Source organism: Ascaphus truei, chromosome 1, assembly GCF_040206685.1.
Source record: "Ascaphus truei isolate aAscTru1 chromosome 1, aAscTru1.hap1, whole genome shotgun sequence".
NCBI lineage: Eukaryota > Metazoa > Chordata > Amphibia > Anura > Ascaphidae > Ascaphus > Ascaphus truei.
Genome location: NC_134483.1, coordinates 171886145 through 171908543, shown reverse-complemented (window position 1 = coordinate 171908543; position 22399 = coordinate 171886145). Strand labels below are relative to the sequence as shown.

The 22399-nt window shown below is 43.0% G+C and overlaps 1 protein-coding gene across 3 annotated transcripts in view; it reads right to left on the bottom strand.

Annotated features, from left to right (window-relative positions):
- Positions 1-22399, bottom strand: part of RORB (RAR related orphan receptor B) — a 261375-nt gene that overhangs the window by 25871 nt on the left and 213105 nt on the right. For 2 of the 3 annotated variants that reach the window (XM_075598271.1, XM_075598262.1), the window contains exons 3-5: positions 20635-20776; positions 9079-9480; positions 1604-1725 (exon numbers count right to left, since the gene is read on the bottom strand). In XM_075598271.1, coding sequence (XP_075454386.1) covers positions 1604-1725; positions 9079-9480; positions 20635-20776 — 666 coding nt within the window. Of the gene's footprint in view, positions 1-1603; positions 1726-9078; positions 9481-11719; positions 12174-20634; positions 20777-22399 lie in introns of those variants that run through there. The other variant, XM_075598280.1, reaches the window with a different exon arrangement.

Genomic DNA, 22399 nt, shown 5'->3' with positions numbered 1-22399 from the left:
TAAAGTAATAAAATAAAAACAACTGCACCATACCAAGTACAACAAAGACAAAAACTCATTAGTGCAATTATGTCCTCGACATGCCCCACAAACTTTATTCACCCTATTGTCTTGTCATAGTGATTAAAATGTAGCTAAGGATTCTGGGTAATGAAATGCAACGAAAATAATGACACTTTCTGTCGATTCCTGTATACAACTGGGTTTTACAAGTTTCTAACATTGGACACAACTGTGAGCACAAAATGGTGCAGTTCATCAAAGCAAATGGTATTACCGATATGCTTTATATATATGATAGAAGTGCGTAGTACAAATATAGATAGTGAGGAAAGTACTGATATTTTATATATTATATTTTATAAATTAACTCTATAGGTATACATGTGATTGTGAATGAACATAGTTCACAATAATATAAAACAATAAAACAATTTGCACAGAACCAATGGTCATGGTCATTTCTGTTCATCCCTTCTAATAACCGGAACTGCAACACCGATTGAAGGTAAACCAGAACACCAAGTGAACGCTAGTGAATGCCGGTTCAGCACGGCATTTTGTCGTCCTGATACATGTCAGAATTAAGCGCTTCTATTCTTTTGTGTTTTTTAGATTAAGGGTTTGGTTTACCTTATAGAGGCTGCTGCAATTCTTGATAGTGGTTTCATGTATTTGTTTTGTCAGGCCTGAAACTCAGGGCACTGTTCACAGCATTGTTCATTACGATTGTTTTAATACTATTGGGCATTTGCCTGCCTACATAATAGATTTGTTTTTATACACTTATTGATATATTTCTGTACACTATTCACTGAGCACTTAGCGCATTTTTATCCAATGTAGGTATATACAGTACAGGTAGATTATGTAGCACCAATAATGGAAATATTACTGTGTGCTCATTTGCATATCTTAGACAGGTCTGCAACTCTGACTTTCACCATTATTACCCAGCACACAGCGCTTACACTGCAGCAAGGGATTCTGGGAAATGACTTCAAATAAGGAGAGAGAGAGAGAGACAGACAAACAGACAGACAGACACTCCCATAAGCAAAAAGGTGACATTTATTGACTCAACATTTCTCAAGGTGTCCCAGTGGGGACCGAAACGTTGAGTCAATAAATTTCTCCTTTTTGCATATAGAAGTGCCTATCCCTTTTTCTCTTTTTTTGGACAGTATGCACCCTCCCCTTACTATTATTTTTTATTTTGTTTTGTACGTGCCCTGTTTCTGATTATATAGATATATATATATATGTATTTTTTTTAAAGCACCCATAGGTTTCTGAAAAACATGTAGATTTCTAACAAATATGCTGTATGACATATTTCTACTGAAAAATCAAAATAATGTAGAGACCTCGTTTATTATTTATAGTGGCCCAGATGAGTATTTTTTTGCAGATATGCAGAATATATTTGCCCACACATGATTGAATAATAATGTTTCCCACATACAGTTAATGGCAGTTTGAAAAGAAGCATTCTAGAATCCAAATGATAGGAATGATGTTTACATGTGCAGGCCATCCTATTTGTAAAACATTAGAAGCAGTGAAGATCTTAACTTTAGAACTACCAGTTGTTTGCAAATACCTTGTTCTGGTATACTTTGATTTCTTCGTAGGTGTGGGTCTGCCAAGCCAGTTGGTGTAATTCATCCACGGTGTATTGACATGTCTCTAAATGGGACTTGATGATATTCTGTGCAACTCGATCTGTGCCAAGGACACAAAGGAAACAATGAATATGCATATACAGTATATGTGTTTGTGTGTGTAATATATATATATATATATATATATATATATATATATATATTATATATATATAATATATATGTATATCTAGCTTCTACAATGAACTGATTGAAAATATAGAACCGAGCACACATTTCCAAAAAACAACATATATGTCTAGTGCTTTGGACAACGGTATTTATAAAACGAACGCTATCTTGGAATGAAAAAGAAACATTTTAGCTTATTTCATTCCCTCAAGTGTCCATCACTTTAGTCTACTTCTTGTAGAATTGTCTCACCAGACATCATAACACAATTAATCATAGTGGTTACAGAAATTGAATATTTGATGGTTTTTTTCCCTACTTGGCACAAACACTTCTAGCTATTTTCCTATACAGTACTGCATGGTACAGTAATTACCATTTGGTAGCAATCAACGTTTAATGTAAGAAGGGTACTGTATAGCCATCCCAGTTATTCTACTCAAGAACAGTTCTGGTATGCAGTAGGCTTAAGGTACTGGAAAGATTCACATTGAAGGAGATTGTGCAACAGTGACTTAACCTTTTAGGAGGTAAAAGGAAGGGTTCACAGTGTAGTGTAGGACCTGCTTTATTGCTTATACCTTGACGTTTGGTATGCAGGCTTATAACACTTTGGCCAAAGGGTTTAACTAAATAACCAAGTAATTATTATTATTATTATTGAAGTATTTTAACTTTGTACACATTATCATATATGTTTTGTCAATTTGATGTAGCATTGGGCACCCCTGTCTTTTGTTGTATATATATGCCACGCCCAGTAGCTCTCTTCTTTGACATAAATATATATTTATGATGTGGTGGGTGTAGGATTTTGAGCTAGCTGGGAATGTGTGTTAATCAATTTCTGACTGGTAACAGTTGTAATAGAGGTAGGTGGCACCTCCCTCCAGAGCTCACTCCTCCTCACCTTTTTAACTTGGGAGGTCTTTTCACTTTGCTGCAAGAACAGGGCCTATTATGGTTCTTTCCCCTCATACAGAGGTAAAGGGAAGTGTTCACAGTGTAGTGTAGGACCTGCATTAATTTGGTTATACCTTGGCGTCAGTATGCAGGCTTATAACACTTTGGCCAAAGGGTTTAACTAAATAACCAAGTAATTATTATTATTATTATTGAAGTATTTGAACTGTGTACTAATTATCATATATGTTTTGTCAATTTGATGTAGCATTGGGCACCCCTGTCTTTTGTTGTATACGTTTGCCATGCCCAGAAGCACTCTTTTTTGACATAAATATATATTCATGATGTGGTGGATGTAGAAGTTTGAGCTACCTGGGAATGTGTGTTAATTAATTCCACTATAACAATTCTGGTTATTACATTGTAATTGACTCTTCATCTAGATCTCGATGCTGCTATATCAATAGCTAATACATTTGTACCTTTAAACAATTGCTCTTAGCGTCTTATCTAACACCAGCGTATTTTAATTGCAGTGTGTTGATCTAGTTAGACTGACTTGGATTTTTACTTTAATGTCAGTCCTCCAGTCAGCAGTATGTCCTTGAATATATTTCTTTATCCTTAATTATTATAAACGCATAGTCATTATCTCTTTTTTACTGCTATTTTTGTGTAGCCAGGTCACCTGTGGCTACTATTCTGCCCTTGTAATGGCAGTAAGCCCTGATACAATCAGGCTGCCAGTAGTTGATATGGGGTTTTCCCACTCCGAGGAGTTGCACTTGAGTGACAGCGGGAGGCAGTGACATCAGGCCTTGGCATGACTAATCATGAGACAGCCTCGTGGCTGTACCCAAAAGAGCGATCTTTTATTAACTCAGTTGTTTTCTCTACTCCAAAGTAACCATTGTCATTGTGCACAGCTATTAATACTATCTCCCAATACTTTCTGGATAGTATCAGTGATCTTGTTTTAGCGTCCTTATTTTGAAGGCCCAATATAACAGTCATTTTTTAAATACTAGGCACTCCCATTCTTTCCATAAAAATGGAATTTCTGATGCAAAAGTTGAAATCAATTAAAGATGTATTCCTTGTTCCACTGCTTCCAAATACTGGTTTATTATGAGGATCCTCCTGCTAGGGTCTCCTTAGTTCAGTAGGAGTCAATTGTGGCATTTCAGAAATATTCAAATACATAATTTGATGTCCAGATGTAGCAGATGTTGTTAACTCCATTACGATGGAACAATGTAAGAGATCACAAGGTAAATATTGCATTTGTTAAGGAGATACAGCACATGGTACCATTGTTTTCAATGGCGCACAGGGTGAAACGTGCTTATTAATACGGTAGGGTTAACATATCCCATTGTGTTAATCCTAGTAATATACTGTAAGCTGCAGGGATAGCATTCTTTCTCCATCCAAAGCCAGCAGCATATTTGTCATAGTTTACCTAAATTTGAACTCTCAAGTCATTAACATAAACTGCAATCTGTGCTGAATGTTTATTAAACAAACTTTACAAATGATGCTATAGAGTGCATCTGAGTTTATTTTGCTGGAGTGTCTTCATCACATGTATATGAGCCCATTCTATTCTCGAGGGTGGTGCATGTCTTTCTTCAGTAATTTACCAAATTAATGGTAGAGGCTTCTATTGATAAGATAATAGATACATTATTGCCTTCTACTATAGTATAGGCATCATACAAGGTCATAACATTTATATGTGGCCAGTGGTAGAAATGTCTCTCCGTGGGTGAAAGTGAGTACTCCCCAAGTTCCCAGAAGCTTTGGGAAATATGTACTGTATCAAAATTTTCTCTAAGTCCCACACCAATATTTGCATTTCTGTCAATTTGCGCCATCTATCATTGTATAAATCTTGCTTCTTACATTTCGACACAGATCTCTAAGGAGCAAAAATTAACACAACCTATACATAGCCGATCTATTTGATGCAGTTATATACTCCGCTTTTGATGCATCTCATTATTACAATATTGCACTGACTCTTTCATCTAACTCCTGTAACCACACCACTAAATACTCATGGTGCAGGTGGAGTCATTTGGACAAAAAAGTGGAGCAAAGCATCTTGAGCCATTGACAGAAGGGGATAGGAGTGCAGTTTCACATTTTCACAAGTTGCAGAATGACATTTGACAACTAGCTGTATTCAGTATTACAAATTTCATCATTTACATTGCGTTTATTAAAATACAAAATATCAGCAGAATTAACATGGAGCGGGAGAGAGAGGAGTGGTGGACAGAGAGATTTTAATAGAGTTCCAAGTGCTGTGTATATATATATATATATGCAGCATCTCCTCAAACCACCCTCCAACCAACATGTGGAGAGACACCTGTGCAGAAAAAGGACACACCTGAGATATCTGAGATATGCTAATAGGATATGTAAAGTAAAGGAAGGAAGCTTGGGGGAATACTGTCCATGTGAATGATTAGCTACAGGTGTGAACAGTAGAGCTTGAAAGTATGCTGTGACAGTGGATCATTCCAGCAACTTGTTAAGCTCAATGCTAGAGCTGCTGCTCTGAATAGCAGAGGTTGTGGGTTGTGATCCTGTTGGTCCTGACACTAGTACCCTCTTCGTCACAAGGTGTTTTAGGCTTTTCAGTATACTGTTGGTCTAATGGAAATCTTTTAGGAGGTGTTAATCATTTAAAAATACTTTGTTTATCCCATTTTTGTATTAAAGGCGTGCTCTTTTTTTTTTAGCACACGTGTTTCTCCATATGTTATTTGGAGGGAGGTTTGAGGGGATATATAGTGCTTGGGACACTACTGAAATAGGTCTCTTTCTCTTCAGCAAAACCCACATTTCAGGATCTGGGCGGAGCTAATGCCCCCTTTAGGTAAGACTGCTGTAATGATGCAATTCCACCTCTATTGAGGCTATCTCGTAAACCTTGAGGTGGTGAGAAAAACTCGGCAAGGCATTTGAAGCACTTTAGCCTTTTTGAGTTAACAGACCCACAAGAATTCCAACGAGTTTGCAAAAATTGTGAGTTTCAGAACTTTTTTGTCATACCGCTCGGATTTCCAGAGCCGGACTGAAACTGCTTTAAAAAAGCCTTTCTTGCACAGTTTTGACAAGGGCTTACATTATACGAGACCCTATATATCAAAGCAAAAAAAGGGCTCTTTCCACATTGATATGCACTTCTCACAGATACAAGAATATCTGACACAGTTATATAGGGTTAAAATTACGCAAATTGCACCACTTTTGAAACAATGCTCCAGCTAACAACACCTGATACCTGTACATACCCCCTTAATTTAATTAGATTTCTAGTGGGACAAATGCTATTGATTACACTGTAGGGGTAATGGCAAAGGCAGGGAAGAAATATAGACAGCAAATAGAACAATCAGAGTAACTAATCAAAAATACCATTTGAGTTGGAAAGGTTTTCTATGTACTCTTATTTCCCACTTCTTTTGTATCCTACAGTTGTTTCTTTTTTTATCTAAAAGTGCAGCTTCCCCCCTTCCCCCTTTTGAGAGAGATGGGTTGGAGCTTAATTAATGAGATTGTCCTGCATTAATATTTAGGCAATCTATTAGTTTAAAAAAAAAATACTATTATATAAGAGGTACAGGCATCTATGTATCAAGCCCCAGAAAGTGTGTCCAGATGGATATCTATTTTTAATTGTTGCTGTATCAAATCTAATGCTGGTAATCAAGTTTCTTGCATTTATTACAGATCTATTAGCTATGGAGATTTATGTTAGATAATTGCTGTTACCGGTGTGCAGTGTTTTTTCAAGATAAAAATGCATGTCAATATCAAAGTCTATGCCAATGTTGTTCTGAATAAACAGTTTTCAAATTAAGTAATGCTGATATAAATGATTACTCGGAACTAACAATTTATTTGGTTGTTGTTTCGGTTCTAAAATAATTTTGTTTTCTGGTTTTAGTTTCGGATTTTTACCAAATTAAGGAAAAACTCAATATAAGCAGGATCATTTTAAAATATACTATTAAAGCAGGAAAAATTATGAAAAGAATATAAACTGATAAACACAATTAGGAAATTAACATAACATCACTGAAAAGCTTAAAATAATAATAATAATAATAATAATAATAATAATGATTAAAAAAAAAGGTTTGCAGATAAACACCTAGAGATGTTCATTTGAACTGGTGTTCTGATTTTGGCTCAAAATAATGTGGGGGATTTTGGTTCTAAAAATCTTAATGGTTTTGTATTTTGTAAGGTTCTGGTACATGCTGATTTCACACTGCCGGATTTGCCCATCTGTACTCAGTATAGCTACCTCTTTAACTATTATAGGGCAAGCTAATCTATACCTGATCTCAGGTGAACTCATATAGAAAATGTGGCTTATGGGGACTTACTATCTCTACCAAGGGATTTCATTGGTTTTCATTCTTTTATGACAATATGTATTCTCTTGCTAATCCTAATTGTTAAATACATTATTCTTCAAATATATTGCTTCACTGTACAATATACCATATTTAATAGCGTTTTAAAGATAAAGAACACTTCTAAGCACCTTCACATCGCAAAACCTGGCATACAAATAAGCACACAGCATACAGTGCTTCCACTGTAGCCAAGTATTATGGGTAATGATGCGCATGAGCATTTACAGTGCACCACTTTTTGCTGCTTATTCCTTTAACGTTGATCCACGTTAAAGTGGATAAGAAGCAAAAGGTGAGGATTCATTCATCCCGCTCCAATGTAGGTTATCGCCCCCCTGATTTAATACTGACTAACCTTAAAACTCACCCCACAAATCAATCATCCCAATAGCCTGCACTCGTGGAATTTTTCCCACACACAGTCACTCCTACAACCCATTGTGGCCAAGCACTGCCATCTACAGCACTTATTCCCTCACCTGCTGTCTCTGTAAATCTCCCATCATACCTCTTAGATTATAAAATCTTCGTGGCAGGAATTTATTTTCCTATTGTCTGATTTTGCTGTGCTTACTATATTATTATAATTCCATGTACTGTATTCTTTGTGAAGCGCTGAGTACATTTTTGGCGCTATATAAATAAAGATATACATACATTTGTGTCAGCTCTGCTGGTTTGTTTGGACTAAATAAATCTAACATTGTAATGTGAAAACCTTATTCTATTGATGATTTTTTCTTACACATTTTGTAGTGCTGCCATAATGCAAGCTAGAGTCACTCTCGCACATCATCTTTTCTGTTATTTAATTACTACAATATAGTTAAATATTAAAGGTATTTCCATTGAATTGCTAGAATAATAGTACCTTTCATCTATTCTCTCGAACACATTTCTTCCCTTTCATGGTCCTTTTGTACTATTGTGTTTCAAATAAGCACTAGGCTGTATCACCTTGTGTGCTACCTGTTTTCAATACACCCCATTATTTAAAACTGTGAGATTTAAAATAATTTAAATAAAAATGTATTGGAATATGTTTCAGTTTTGGCACAAATACCCGTCTAACTCTTTGTTCCAAAACGGTTTCTGCTAGAGACCATTCATTCAGTCCTTTACAATGCACAGACATTCAGCAAGTTATCAGCTATCTCATGTTTATTGATTAGGATGAAAGAGCAAACAGTAGAGTGTTCAGTGATTTGCAGCAGAACACTTATTAAGTGAGGCTTTTTTTAAATCCTGTTGGATGTCATGGAGCTGCTCCGACAGGTAAAGAAAAAGAAACCGATGCTGGGTACTTGGCAGCCACTTTGTCTGCACCACTAGACTTCATTCAATAGTATACTGTACACGAACGTCATAAACAGTGAACCTTGATATGTGACCAGGAGATCAAATGTATTTACCTTTTTAAAGATGACAGATGTTGCTACTAAAAAGTTGGCAAAAAGCACAAAAGAATTGCTAAAACAAATAATAGTTCCAAAGTGTGGTGCCAGGACTAGCATAATGCTAGACCATCAGGAATCCAGTCTTAGGTGCACTGAGGGCTGTACACAGGCCCAGATCGCTGAACTGTTTTTTACTATATACAGTAGATCATCATTGCAAGATGACTGAAAACATCCTAGATAACTGAATACCAATGCATTTGCATATTTGTCCAATTGTAAACTTACTCTTAAACATTTCTGCTGCCTGCAAAAGTGGTCTTTTAAACAGCAAATGGGAAACATTTCTCTTAAAAACCTTGATTATTCAGCTCTGTTTAAATATTATAAATTGATTCATGTTAAATTGTAGGATTCAATAAATGTAATGTAATTATTTGCACCAAAGGTGTAAATGGATAGCAATGAGATGCTAATGTCACATGTCATGCTACTTAGGTCAAAATGTCGCATGCACAATACAATAAGGCTACTTACCTATGTCACTTATGCTTATTCCAGGTGCGAGCTGTCCATTGTTGAAAGAGCTATACGTAAATAAGTTTGGTACAGATGTAAGGTCATAAATAGGTTCTTGCTTTATCTGTTTTATTCCAGTCATGTCTATCCCAGATTGATCTGGGGAGGGCTGTGCTGAGTCCACACTATAATAACCCTCAGATTTGGGCAAGTCAATGACATGTCCATTTGAGTAAGTGCCGCCTGTTTCATTATTGAGATTGCTTAAACCATTGCTGATGTTGTTGCTATACACCCTGGCTAAAGCCTCTGCCTCTCCACTTTGTTGCTGCCTTTGTTCTTGCAGTCGCTGCTGGTGTTTCTGTACCTCGGCATATAGACTGTCCCTCTGCTTTTTTGACATTCTTCCAAATTTCACAGCTGGTGAGGGAAAAAAAAGAGCAATCTGTGATTTCAATGCAGGTAGAATCACTTTGATGAAATTAAACAATGTTTCTTTACATGATTCTGGCAAACAGAGGAATCCATTTTCTTTCACATGAGAAATATATTTTTGTGTGTGTTTGCTTATGGTGTTTTATTACAACCTGGTGTTTATTAAGTGTTTTTACAGTATGTCATATATTGTAATGGTATAATTGTGTAATAAAGAGTTGCCATTTCATTGTAATAATGATTTTATTGTTGTATAATACCTACCACGCAGCATATACTAGTGCATATTTACTAAAAAGTGCTCTGCCATAATACATTTTCCAATGCTGGAAGACGCCAACAGACTGGGCCATAAGGAATTTTCCAGCACTGGATGACGTCAACAGACTGGGCCATAAGGAATTTTCCAATGCTGGAAGACGTCAAAAGACTGGGCCATAAGGAATTTTCCAATGCTGGAAGACGCCAACAGACTGGGCCATAAGGAATTTTCCAATGCTGGAAGACGTCAACAGACTGGGCCATAAGGAATTTTCCAATGCTGGAAGATCTCAACAGACTAGGCCATAAGGAATTTTCCAATGCTGTAAGACATCAACAGAGTGGGCCATAAGGAATTTTCCAATGCTGGAAGACATCAACAGACTGGGCCATAAGACATTTTCTAGCACTGGGAGATCTTATGGCAGTTCACTGTCAATTTAATCTACAGAACACTACTGGTACATTACAAACTAAAGTGCACTAGTTGTAAAATGAAAATAAGGGGGAAAGATAAAAAATGGTGTCCTTGCCTTAAAGAGCTTGAACACTAACATCTAGATCCACAAAGCTCCGTTAAATCAGAGCTCATAATGTGACAATACATAAAATGGCAATGCATGTTATTTTTTCTGAGGTTAACACGTATCCACTAAGCTTAATGTATGGAAAAACAACAGCCGTTGTATATTTCATTAGCATAGGCTAACAGTCATGTTATTGTAGTGTTCACTTCGAATAACGTGATCTTAACTATGTCTCTGCCTCACTCCCACCCAGGCCCTGAAAGGGCTTTTTGGGGATAGAGGATTTAAATAATTTCATATTTTCTTTGCATATTCAAATTATCACATTTCCTAGTTTCCTCAGGTGTGTTCACGGTTATAACTCCATGTGTCATATATATAATATCACTTAACTGAGCATAATGACGGTCTGCCAGTTTGAGTCATGCTAATACATGGAGCAGAACATATTTGATGCATTGTAAGTTTCACATATCGGGAACTTGCTAAATACACCCCATGGCTTTATTGCTAATCAACAGTTTCTGTTCCTCATGCGTTATTAGTCATTCATTCGAATGATAGTAATCATGCATGTAATTATAATGAAATAATAAAAACATAAGAAAATTAAAGCAAATATTTAGAAATGAGCAGGACACAAATAACAATCTCATGTTTGGAAAATACGTCCTACAGATGTCTGCCATTGCATACTGTACTTTCATTATTTGACATCTTGACATCCCAAACCTCTGCCAAACTAAGTGTAGTTTACAGGAACAAATCCTCCCTAAGTCTGCTGGTCAGAAAGTGTATCGCATAGCATATGTTAATGCCAGTTATCGACTCTGGGGACATAGTGTACAGCTCGGCACCTTAAACACACCTTAGCAAACTTGATACCATCTACAATTCAATATGCCTGTTTTGTGCTCCAATGCAACTACAACACACATTACTGTGAAATGCTCAAAGAACTAGATTGGTCATCACTTGAGTCTAGGCGCAAAGTTCATCTGTCCTGTCTTGACTTCAAATACTTTCTGGGCAAGCTACCCGTCTACCTGAACAAGCTCCTCACCCCTACCATATGCAACACTTACAGTATCAGCTGAGATCTGACTCCAAAAGACTGTTCATGGTCCCAATGTTCAGCAAAGTATCCAGCTGCTCCTGCTCTTACCGTGCACCCCAAAACTGGAACAATATACCGGAGAATCTGACAACCACCAGTCTAAGTTTTTTCAAAACAAAAGCTGTCTCACATTTTAATCTGGTCTGTAACTGTTACATACGCCTATAATACATATTATCTCTAACTGTGCATGCAATGTCTTGTATATAATGTATACCCTGTTCACTTATCTAACTATGTGTAGCACTGTTTCACCCCCCCCCCCCTTCATCTCTGGGAAATACACAGCCTATGATACCTAGTGTGTGTGGTGCAATACCTGTTAGGGTCAAGAGAGCAGAGTCTGATCTGCGATGTAGTGGAGATCAGGACAGAAATAGGTTTGTTCTCTTGGTGTTCAGCACCTCCAGCCATAGTGGGTTCCAGGGTGTCCAGAAATCAGCCCTCACTATTGCATCCTCTCCCTCCTGCCCAAGGACTGATACTTAGACAGAAGTGTAACAACAAGGGTCTTTATTGTATGGCAGGCATCCACTGCAGATCTCCATACAGCGATGCAAAGTCTCAGAGGTCCCAGACCTCTGGATGGTGATGCCCCCTGGTCTTACAGGGCCTCTGTGGCTGAATCTGATGTTCCCTCAGTCCAAAGACTGAGGGCGAGCATGTTCATCCCGCCATGGGAGAGACTGACAGATCTCTGCTTCCTCTCTCTTCCAGATCAGGAACAGGACTGATACTAAATGTGGCATTCCCCTAGTTAGGATAGAAGGGGTGGGCTCATGGTCTATACCTATCCCTGATAGGCTTACACAGACCATGAGTCACAACCTTACTCCTGTCCATCATAGAGGAGCATGGGTCACAAGCCCACAGATTAACCCCTTATAGGCTGCAGCTAGCAGGACTTACATAACAGGGTGGGGAAAGATAGGCAGAAAAGACATACCCTGTTACATATTTATTTGTAACCATGTATTATTTGTCATCTTAACTCTATGCCCAGGACATACTTGAAAATGAGAGGTAACTCTCAATGTATTACTTCCTGGTAAAACATTTTATAAATAAATATATAAATTTCATATTACTCTTTTTACTATCATTAATGTTTGAGGATGCTATGATTTTTATAACATCTTTAAAATACCCATTTTATCTACAGTATATTGTGTACCCCACTGTTTTTCTGTTTGTATAAATTGCTACGAGAGCTTCAGCCATGGAACATTCAGTGATAGTTTTGTCTGTGGTGAAGAGACTAATTGTTCTGCTAATTATTTGGCCTGGACAGGGATGTTTCAACACAACAATGACTAGAAGAGTGTGTAGCGCTGTAAAAAGTCTGTTAAACTCATTCATTGTTTAGCTGCCAATTTCTAACTGTTGTCTAATACAATCTATAGAACAAACATTACAGTGATAACAGCCCTTCATCTAATGCTTTTCTTGGGGTGTATTTGGAATACTGTAATTGGTAGTTGTTAAAAGTCTATAGAAAATAACACATTTGAACATATTTGAATTCAGACATTTTTTCAGATGTGTTACTGTATGTACCAGGGGTGTCAAACTCATTTCATATGAGGTGCCTGATTAGATTGAATTGTACTTAATTCAGGCCATATATACCATACATTAAAAAAAAATGCATATACAACATAGCTATATGCTTGATATAAGCATTAAGCTCACTACCCCCTTTTCTCCCTTACTTCCCCATTTTCTCTCTATTTCTCTCTCCACCTCCCACACTCTTCATATCTCCCTCTCCTCATACCTTCATATCTCCTGCATCACACTTTTAACATCTCCCCCATTAATTCTCAATATCTCCCCCCTCACATTCTTAATATCTCCTCCCCCTCTCCCCGCCCCATTCTCACTCTTAATATGTGCTACCTCTTCCATGCTGCTACCACACTTGAATGCAGCAGAATCCCACCCAAAGGCTAACCGGGAACATCTATTTGCCCGGCAAGCCTCATGAGAACTGCTGCTGCAGTCAATTGATGGGAGCAGCATTGAAGAGGCAGCACAGGCCCCTTTCCCACACCAGCTCTAACCTCGTGTCCCAGTACCATCAATCCTGGTCTGCGGACTGGACAGAAGGGCTGTATGTTCTGTGTTATACTGTATATGGTGTGTATATACCTCTTGAATGTTTAAAACAATATAAACATGTGACTCTTAAAACATAACTTGGACATTTGAACATTTCTGCACAAGTTTAAAAGTTTTCCATTCGCAAACCCAAAAGTGTGCCCAGTTTATTAAAAAAAACAAAAGCATAAAAAAAGCTGTAAATTCCAAATTATGTCAATATAATTGCAAGTTTTCGAACACAAAAGGTCACTCAGTTTAATAAAAAAAAGTAATATGTTTTTTTTCTAACTTTTCTACTTTTGCAAGTAGTGATGTCCAAAATGCATTAGTGAAATGTTAAGAGTTTTTCCCACAAATTCTTGGGAAACACTTTGCAAAGCCTCAAAGGGCTGGAATAACAATACTGCCAATCTAGTCTTAGGGGCCTATGCACTAAGTGCTCATAAGGAACTTATCACCCACTTATCACCCAAAAGACCTACAGTATTTCTGTAAGCGGCGATAAGTGGGCAAAAAAAGGCTGAATAGCCCAAAAAAATTTGCTAAAAAAATCACAGAGGAAGTCACCTTTTGCTGCTTTTCGACATGTTCATAAACTTGTGCAATTCTAGTAGCAGTGATTAGGTTATCAATGCCTATCGCCGCTCTAGAATGGTGAGTTTCTACCAAAATGCTCACGCCAGAAAAAGTTGGCGTGCAGTTGTTGGAAACCTGCTGAGAAGCGGAAAGATGGCACTTAGAAAAAAAAATGCTTTTTTTCTGCATCGGACTGATGCTGGGAGTCTTCGAAGCTGATAGCCATTAATATCACCACCGGAGACCCCCGGACACCCACGGGGACCACTCGAGGAGCCCCGCCAACCTATAGTATCAATCCTGTGTATAAAAAATAAAATGTGGTTTTATGTGGGGGTACAGGGTGTGGGTTGTGTTTTGGTGGTTATTACTTATTTTAATATACATTTTATTACTAGTGTATTGTAGCAGGGGGTCCCCGGACCGGAAATCAACAGGGTTCTGCTCCGGAGACCCCTTGCTCATCTACACTAGTAATAAAATTGAAATTAATAAAATATACATTTCGGCCGAGATTTGCACAGGGAGAAGTGGCTCTCTCTGAGCAGCTCTCTCAGCAGCAGATAGAACCTTTTCAGGGAGGCGTTCATCACATCGTCGGCAACTCGTCCGTTTTGTAAATTTTGCTATGAGTGGTAATCAACGCTTTCTAAATACCGTGATAGCAATGCTCACAAAAATGGCGATTTAAATGGCGATTATTTTTATGAACCTTTAGTGCATAGGCCCCTTAGAGTTTTCAATGTCACAAGCTTTTAGCAAAATATCACCAGACAATGATCAAAACATCATTTCTGTGTCCTATTTAGTTTCTGCATTAAGCAAATCAGGTGATGTTAGAGTCTTTAGCAAATTAGCATATTAAACGAAATTGCAATACACATTGATTTAATACTTGGCGAATTGTCAGCAAACCCACTACTGCAACTTTTTTCGCCACTCCGAAAAGGCACATTTTGCATGGTTTGTGACCTTAGCTGAAAGTTTAGCACTTCTCAATTAACAAGTTGTCTGCTTGCAAACCCAAAAGTTCACACAGTTTATAAAACACTAAAATTTGTTCAGGAGTTCAACTCGGATGTCCAACCGAGCTGCGAAGTTCAGATTTCTAATCAACGAACCTGCCCTTCCTTAACATACAGTATACCGATGTTCTTGCTTAGTGTCAGTTCCTTTTGAATGATTTCTGTTCTCATTTTAAGTCTACAAACTTTACATAAGCCTCTATAGTAACACCTATATTTATAAACTTATTGTATACATGGAGCAACTATGGGGCAAAATAATAATTATATATATATATATCTATCTATATATTTCTCAAAGGGTAGTATGCGTGTCTGGTTGTCCTGTCCCTAGCGGCAATCACATTGGACCTTTGGCCTGTCACTCCGCCTCAGGCCAATGAGATGGCTCCCTTGGCCCGCCCGCCCCCGCACACCTCTCATTGGCCTGAGGCGGAGTGACGGGCCAAAGGTCACGCACACACACGCACACACACACACACACACACACACACACACACACACACACACACACACACACACACACACACACACACACACACTCACAGAGACACACACACACACTCACAGAGACACACACACACACTCACAGAGACACACACACACACACACACACACTCTCTCACACACAGACACACACACGCCCCCCCCCCCCCCCCAGCCGCTACAGTCAGTGGAGCGAGCGCCCGGGACACAGCGGGGGAGCGGCCACAACACGCGGCCTCCCGCCTCACATCCACGTGGGAGCGGCCGCACGGGTGAGGGAGTGAGGGAGCGGCCAGACGGGTGAGGGAGTGAGGGAGCGGCCGGATGGGTGAGGGAGTGAGGGAGTGGCCGCAAGGGTGAGGGAGTGGCCAGACGGACGGGTGAGGGAGCGGTCGGACGGGTGAGGGAGCGGACCACAACAGACGGGATGTTTCGGGGGGGGGGGCACAGACGGAAGATTTTTTGGGGGGCACACGGGATGTTTCGGGCGGGGACAGACGACCGGCAGACACTGGGGGAAGGTGGAGCAAGCGGCCACATGATACATTGTCACTTACCTCCCCCCCTACCTCCCGCATGCCCCTCCCTTCCCATCCCCCCCACTTCCCTTCCTCCCTCCCCACTTCCCTTCCTCCCCCCCACTTTCCTTCCTCCCCCCCCACTTTCCTTCCTCCCCACCCACTTCCCTTCCTCCGCCCTCACTTCCCTTCCTCCCCCCCACTTCCCTTCCTCCCCCCCACTTCCCTTCTTTCCCCCCCACTTCCCTTCCTCCCCCCTTCACCTCCACCCCTTCCCCTCCACCCCCTCCCCTCCACCCCCTCCCCTCCACTTCCCCTCCCGCTTCACCTCCCATCACCCCCCCTTCACCTCCCGTCACCCCCCTTCACCTCCCGTCACCCCCTTCACCTCCTGTCACCCCCCCTTCACCTCCCGTCACCCCCTTCACCTCCCGTCACCCCCCTTCACCTCCCGTCACCCCCCCACCTCCCGTCACCACCCCTTCACCTCCCATCACCCCCCCTTCACCTCCCGTCACCCCCCCTTCACCTCCCATCACCCCCCCCTTCACCTCCCATCACCCCTCCTTTACCCCCTTCACCTCCCCTTCACCCCCCCTTCACCTCCTGTCACCCCCCCCCCTTCACCTCCCATCACCCCCCCACCTCCCGTCACCCACCCCCACCTACCATCACCCCCCTTCACCTCCCGTCACCCCCCCTCCCTTCACCTCCTCCCTTCACCTCCTCCCTTCACCTCCCGTCACCTCCCTCCCTTCATCTCCCGTCACCCCCCCTCCCTTCACCTCCTGTCACCACCCCTCCCTTCACCTCCCGTCACCCCCCCAACCTTCACCTCCCGTCACCCCCCCTCCCTTCACCTCCCGTCACCCCCCCTTCACCTCCCGTCACCCCCCCTTCACCTCCCATCACCCCCCCCTTCACCTCCCGTCACCCCCCCCTCCAGTCACCCCCCCTTCACCTCCCGTCACCCCCCCCTTCACCTCCCGTCACCCCCCCTCCCGTCACCACCCCTCCCGTCACCCCCCCCTCACCTCCCGTCACCCCACCTTCACCTCCCATCACCCCCTCTTCACCTCCCGTCACCCCCCCTCCCTTCACCTCCCATCACCCCCCCTCCCTTCACCTTCTGTCACCCCCCTCCCTTCAACTCACGTCACCCCCCCCCACTTCCCTTCCTTCCCCCCTTCACCTCCCCCTCCACTTCCCCTCCCCCTTCACCTCCTGTCACCCCCCCCTTCACCTCCCGTCACCCCCTCTTCACCTCCCATCACCTCCCCCTTCACCACCCATCACCCCCCTTCACCTCCCTTCACCTCCCGTCACCCCCCCCCTTCACCTCCCATCACCCCCCCATCCCTTCACCTTCTGTCACCCCCCCCCCCTTCACCTCCTGTCACCCCCCCCCTTCACCTCCTGTCACCCCCCCTTCACCTCCTGTCACCCCCCCTTCACCTCCTGTCACCCCCCACCTCCCCCCCTCACCTCCCCTCAACTCCTCACCTCCCATCACCCCCCCTCCCTTCACCTCCTGTCACCCCCCTCCCTTCAACTCACGTCACCCCCCCCACTTCCCTTCCTTCCCCCCTTCACCTCCCCCTCCACTTCCCCTCCCCCTTCACCTCCTGTCACCCCCCCCTTCACCTCCTGTCACCCCCCCTTCACCTCCTGTCACCCCCCCTCCACCTCCCCCCCTCACCTCCCCTCAACTCCTCACCTCCCCTCACCCCCCCTTCACCTCCCCTCAACCTCCCATCACCCCCCCTTCAACTCCAGTCACCCCCTTCACCTCTCCCCCTTCACCTCCCCTCACCCCCCCTCAACACACCTAAGCTCCCCTCAACCTCCCCTCCCCTTCAGCTACCCTCCACCTCCACTCCACCTCCCCTCCACCCCCCCTGCACCCCACTTCACCTCCCCTTCACTCCCCCCTTCCCACCACCTTCCCCCTTCACCCCTTCCCCCACCTCCCCCCTTCCCCACCTCCCCCCTTCCCCTCCTCCCCCTTCCCCTCCTCCACCTCCCCACTTCCCCTCCCCCCTTCCCCTCCTCCACCTCCCCCCTTCCCCCACCTCCCCCTTCCCCTCCTCCACCTCCCCCTTCCCACCTCCTCTCCTCCACCTCCCACCTCCCCTCCTCCACCTTCCCACCCCCCCTTCCCCTCCTCCACCTCCCCCCTTCCCCCACCTCCCCCTTCCCCTCCTCCACCTCCCCCTTCCCACCTCCCCTCCTCCACCTCCCACCTCCTCTCCTCCACCTCCTCCCTTCCCACCTCCGCCCTTCCAACCTCCCCCCCTCTCCCCCTTCCCCTCCTTCCCTTCCCCCCTCTCCACCTCCTTTCCTCGCACCTCCCCCCACCCACCTCCCCACCTCCCCCTTCCCCAACTCCCCCCTCTCCCCCCTTCCCCTCCCCCTCCTCCCTTACCATCCTCTCCCTTCCCCTCCTCCCCCCTTCCCCTCCTCCCCCCTTCCCCTCCTCCACCTCCCCCCTCCCCTCCTCCACCTCCCCCTTCCCCTCCTCCACCTCCCCTCCTCCACCTCCCCTCCTCAACCTCCTCCACCTCCCCCCTTCCCACCTCCCCTCCTTTACCTCCCCCATTCCCACCCCCCCTCCACCTCCCCTCCTCCACCTCCCCCTTCCCACCTCTTCCCACCTCCCCCCTCTCCCCCTTCCCCTCCTCCCCCCTCCTTCCCTCCCACCTCCCCCCCTCCCACTTCCCCCCTCCTACCTCCCCCCTCCCACTTCCCCCCTCCCACCTCCCCACCTTCCCCCCCTCCCACCTCCCCCCCTTCCCCCCCTCCCCCCTTCCCCTCCCCCACCTCCCCCCTTCCCCTCCTCTCCCTTCCCCTCCTCCCGCCTTCCCCTCCTCCACCTCCCCCCTTCCCCTCCTCTCCCTTCCCACCCCTTGCCCTCCTTCCCTTCCCCTCCTCCCCCCTTCCCCTCCTCTCCCTTCCCCTCCTCCCCCCTTCCCCTCCTCCCCCCTTCCCCTCCTCTCCCTTCCCCTCCACCCCCCCTTCACCCCCCTTCACCTCCCCTCACCCCCCTTCACCTCCCCTCACCTCCCCCCTTCCCACCTACCCCCTTCACCCCCCCCCCCTCTCTGCCCCCCCCTCTGCCTCCCCTCCACCTCCCCTCCGCCCCCCTTCACCTCCCCTCTGCCCCCCCTTCACCTCCCCTCCACCCCCCCTTCACCTCCCCTCCGCCCCCCCTTCACCTCCCCTCCGCCCCTCCTTCACCTCTGCTCACCACCCCCCCTTCACCTCCCCCTCACCACCCATCTGCCTCCCCTCCCCCCTCTCCCCCCCTCTGCCTCCCCTCACCCCCCCTTCACCTCCCCTCCTTCAACACCTTTCGGCCGCCCTCCCGCCTCTGCCTTTCGCCCACCCGCCCTTCTGCCTTTCACCCGCCTACCGCTCACACCCCTGCGCCACAGCCACCGCACGCAATCAAGACACCCGCCACAATCGACACACACCCGCCGCCTCTCACCCACCCCACACACTCGACACACACCTGCCGCCTCCTGCCCTTACGCAACAACATCACTGACCAGCTGTCACCCACACTCGCCAGACACCCACTGCCTCACACCCTAGCAGGACCCCGACCCACAGCCAGCACTCACTACACACGCGCCACCCATACTGAACACCCACCCGCCGCCTCACACACGCTCACACCCTAGCAGGACACACAACTCACATTTTTACATCACTTATGTCACCAAAATATACATTGTACTGTGGTGTGTTTACAATAAACCATTTTTATACAACATCGTATTACATTTGATTCCATCTTTCTTTTCAACATTATTATCCAACCTTTCCAACAAATACTCAACCTATTGTTCCACGATTTATAAATAATACTATATATTGCGGATTTACATCCCGGGCAACGCCGGGTCTCTCAGCTAGTATATATATATATATATATATATATATATATATATATATATATATATATATATATATACAGTTGTGTGAAAAAGAACGTACACCCTCTTTGAATTCTATGGTTTTACATATCAGGACATAATAACAATTATTTGTTCCTCTAGTAGGTCTAAAAATAAGGTAAATACAACCTCTGATGAACAACAACACATGACATATTACACTGTGTCATGATTTATTTAACAAAAATAAAGCCAAAATGGAGAAGCCATGTGTGAAAAACTAAGTTTTTTTTATAAGAGATATGGTAAAAAGCAACTACTGTAAGTTGGGCAGGTTGGTTGCAAACTATTGTTTTTGATATCTTGGTTTTCCTATAAAGAATGCATTCTCTCCTAGATAATAGTAAGTAAGGCAGGTTTGATGAAGTTTCTCAGCTTTTATTTTAATGATTGAGCCTTCTACATGGAGGTTGTTTAAGCTTTTCGGGCTTTGTAATGGTAGATCCCTGTTTTACAAGTGCACATTTTACTTTACACATAACTTTTCTTCCTTTTTCTCCCCATCTTCGGGGCTTTAAAGGAGTTATTCAAAGCGATTACAGGTGGAAAGGGATGCAAACTTACCATCTCTAGACATTCCTAGGGCAAGACACTTCTGCAGTCTACAGTGTTGGCAACGGTTTCTGTTAGTTCTGTCAATTAAACAGTTTCTCTGCCGTGGGCAGGAGTAAGAGGCATTATTTTGTTGACTTCTTCTGAAGAATCCCTGATAAGAAATAAAGAGAAGGAATAAAAATGTTATTCATATTCATTAATAACCCTTGTATGTATATCTCATTTTGGAGCATACCATAGTACCTAAAATAACAGTTAATATTGAAGCATTTGCAATATTTTAAATAAAATAACTTTATCATAACATTAAACCTGATGATTTAAGTTTGTTTTCTTTTACAGCAGCCATTTTGGCTATTTTTTTCAGTAAATAGAATTCTGTGTTCATGGCCAAAGACAATGAGGCTTTCTGTTGGCTTGTCATAGAATGGTTGACCTATTGCCATATTGTTTATTTGGACAGGAATTTAATAACGGGATACAAAGCTGTATAAATGTATCTCAAGAAACAGAACCAGGGTTTCCCATAGGAACTCTAAATAGCATTGTGTTCTCCACTGACATGTCATCAGAATGTAAGCATAGCAATAGATATGGAACGGTACAGAATGGAATTGATATGATCATACTTTTTTTCAAAATCACTGCTCACCATGTCCAAAACACACCAAAGGTTGCTATGTTTTAGAATATTTTAATTCCCATTCAAATGAATAGGAGTTAAGGTGTGTTAAAGCTTAGACCCATTCAGTGAAGCTGGCTCCACACACAAGGCCATTTTAGAGTTGATAAATGACAGTGGAGCTGCAGCACAAATAGCCAGTTTGCAACTCATAAAAATGAGACCAAAGTTTACACTTGGCCAAGAATAGGTGCAAAAGTCAGTTTACATGGTGGTCCTTAATGGCTCAGCAAGAGGAGCGGAGGAGTGTCTATGAATAATTTATTTTAAATTACCATACACCTTAAATAGAACCTATCTTGTATCAGTTCAATTTAGAGTTGGATTAATGTCTGTTCTTAGTTTACTGTAATTCCCCTTCTTAATTATGTACCTACATTACAAAAAAAAAACACTATTTGTAAGGCTAAAGTTAATGTATTTGGCACCTATAACATTACATCATTATAGACATTTTGGAAATTATTCAGCTGATCTTGAGTGAAAAATTCACATTTAAACAGCTAACCCCCCCCCAATGGCCAAAATACTAGAAGCACCCAATTTTTGTGCTACAGTGTAATTTTAGGTTAAGTAGTGGTTTCTGTGGGCATAGACCAACTTGCTTTCCCCCACATTCTGAAGCAGGTATTAAGGCCATTGAATTGTAGAATTAAAATATTCATCAAAATCCCTCAGGATCAACAGGCTATTACTATAACAAAAACAAATATTTTACCAGTTACAGTAGCTCACTTCCACATGTTTTTGGTAGATGTGAACTGCACCCACTTAGCACTAGTGCCTCCACAGAGGAATAAAGCTATGTACAGAAACCAGAAACTCTTCAATTCCATAAATGTCCAGCTCATTTGTGATGCTTCACTTACTGTATCTTCACCAATCTGGTTGCTAAATAACATAGCTGCACCCAGGACATACTGTATGATTTAAAAATATTTTCAAATTAGGCATAGGCAATGCACTCATCTAAGACTGCATCATATTTTCAGACTAGCTGCTGACGACTCTATAGTGGCCTACAATAAATAGGCTTCTAATTCTAGAAATAACAATGCCGCAGCATTACAAAACTCAACTCAAAATTGGGTC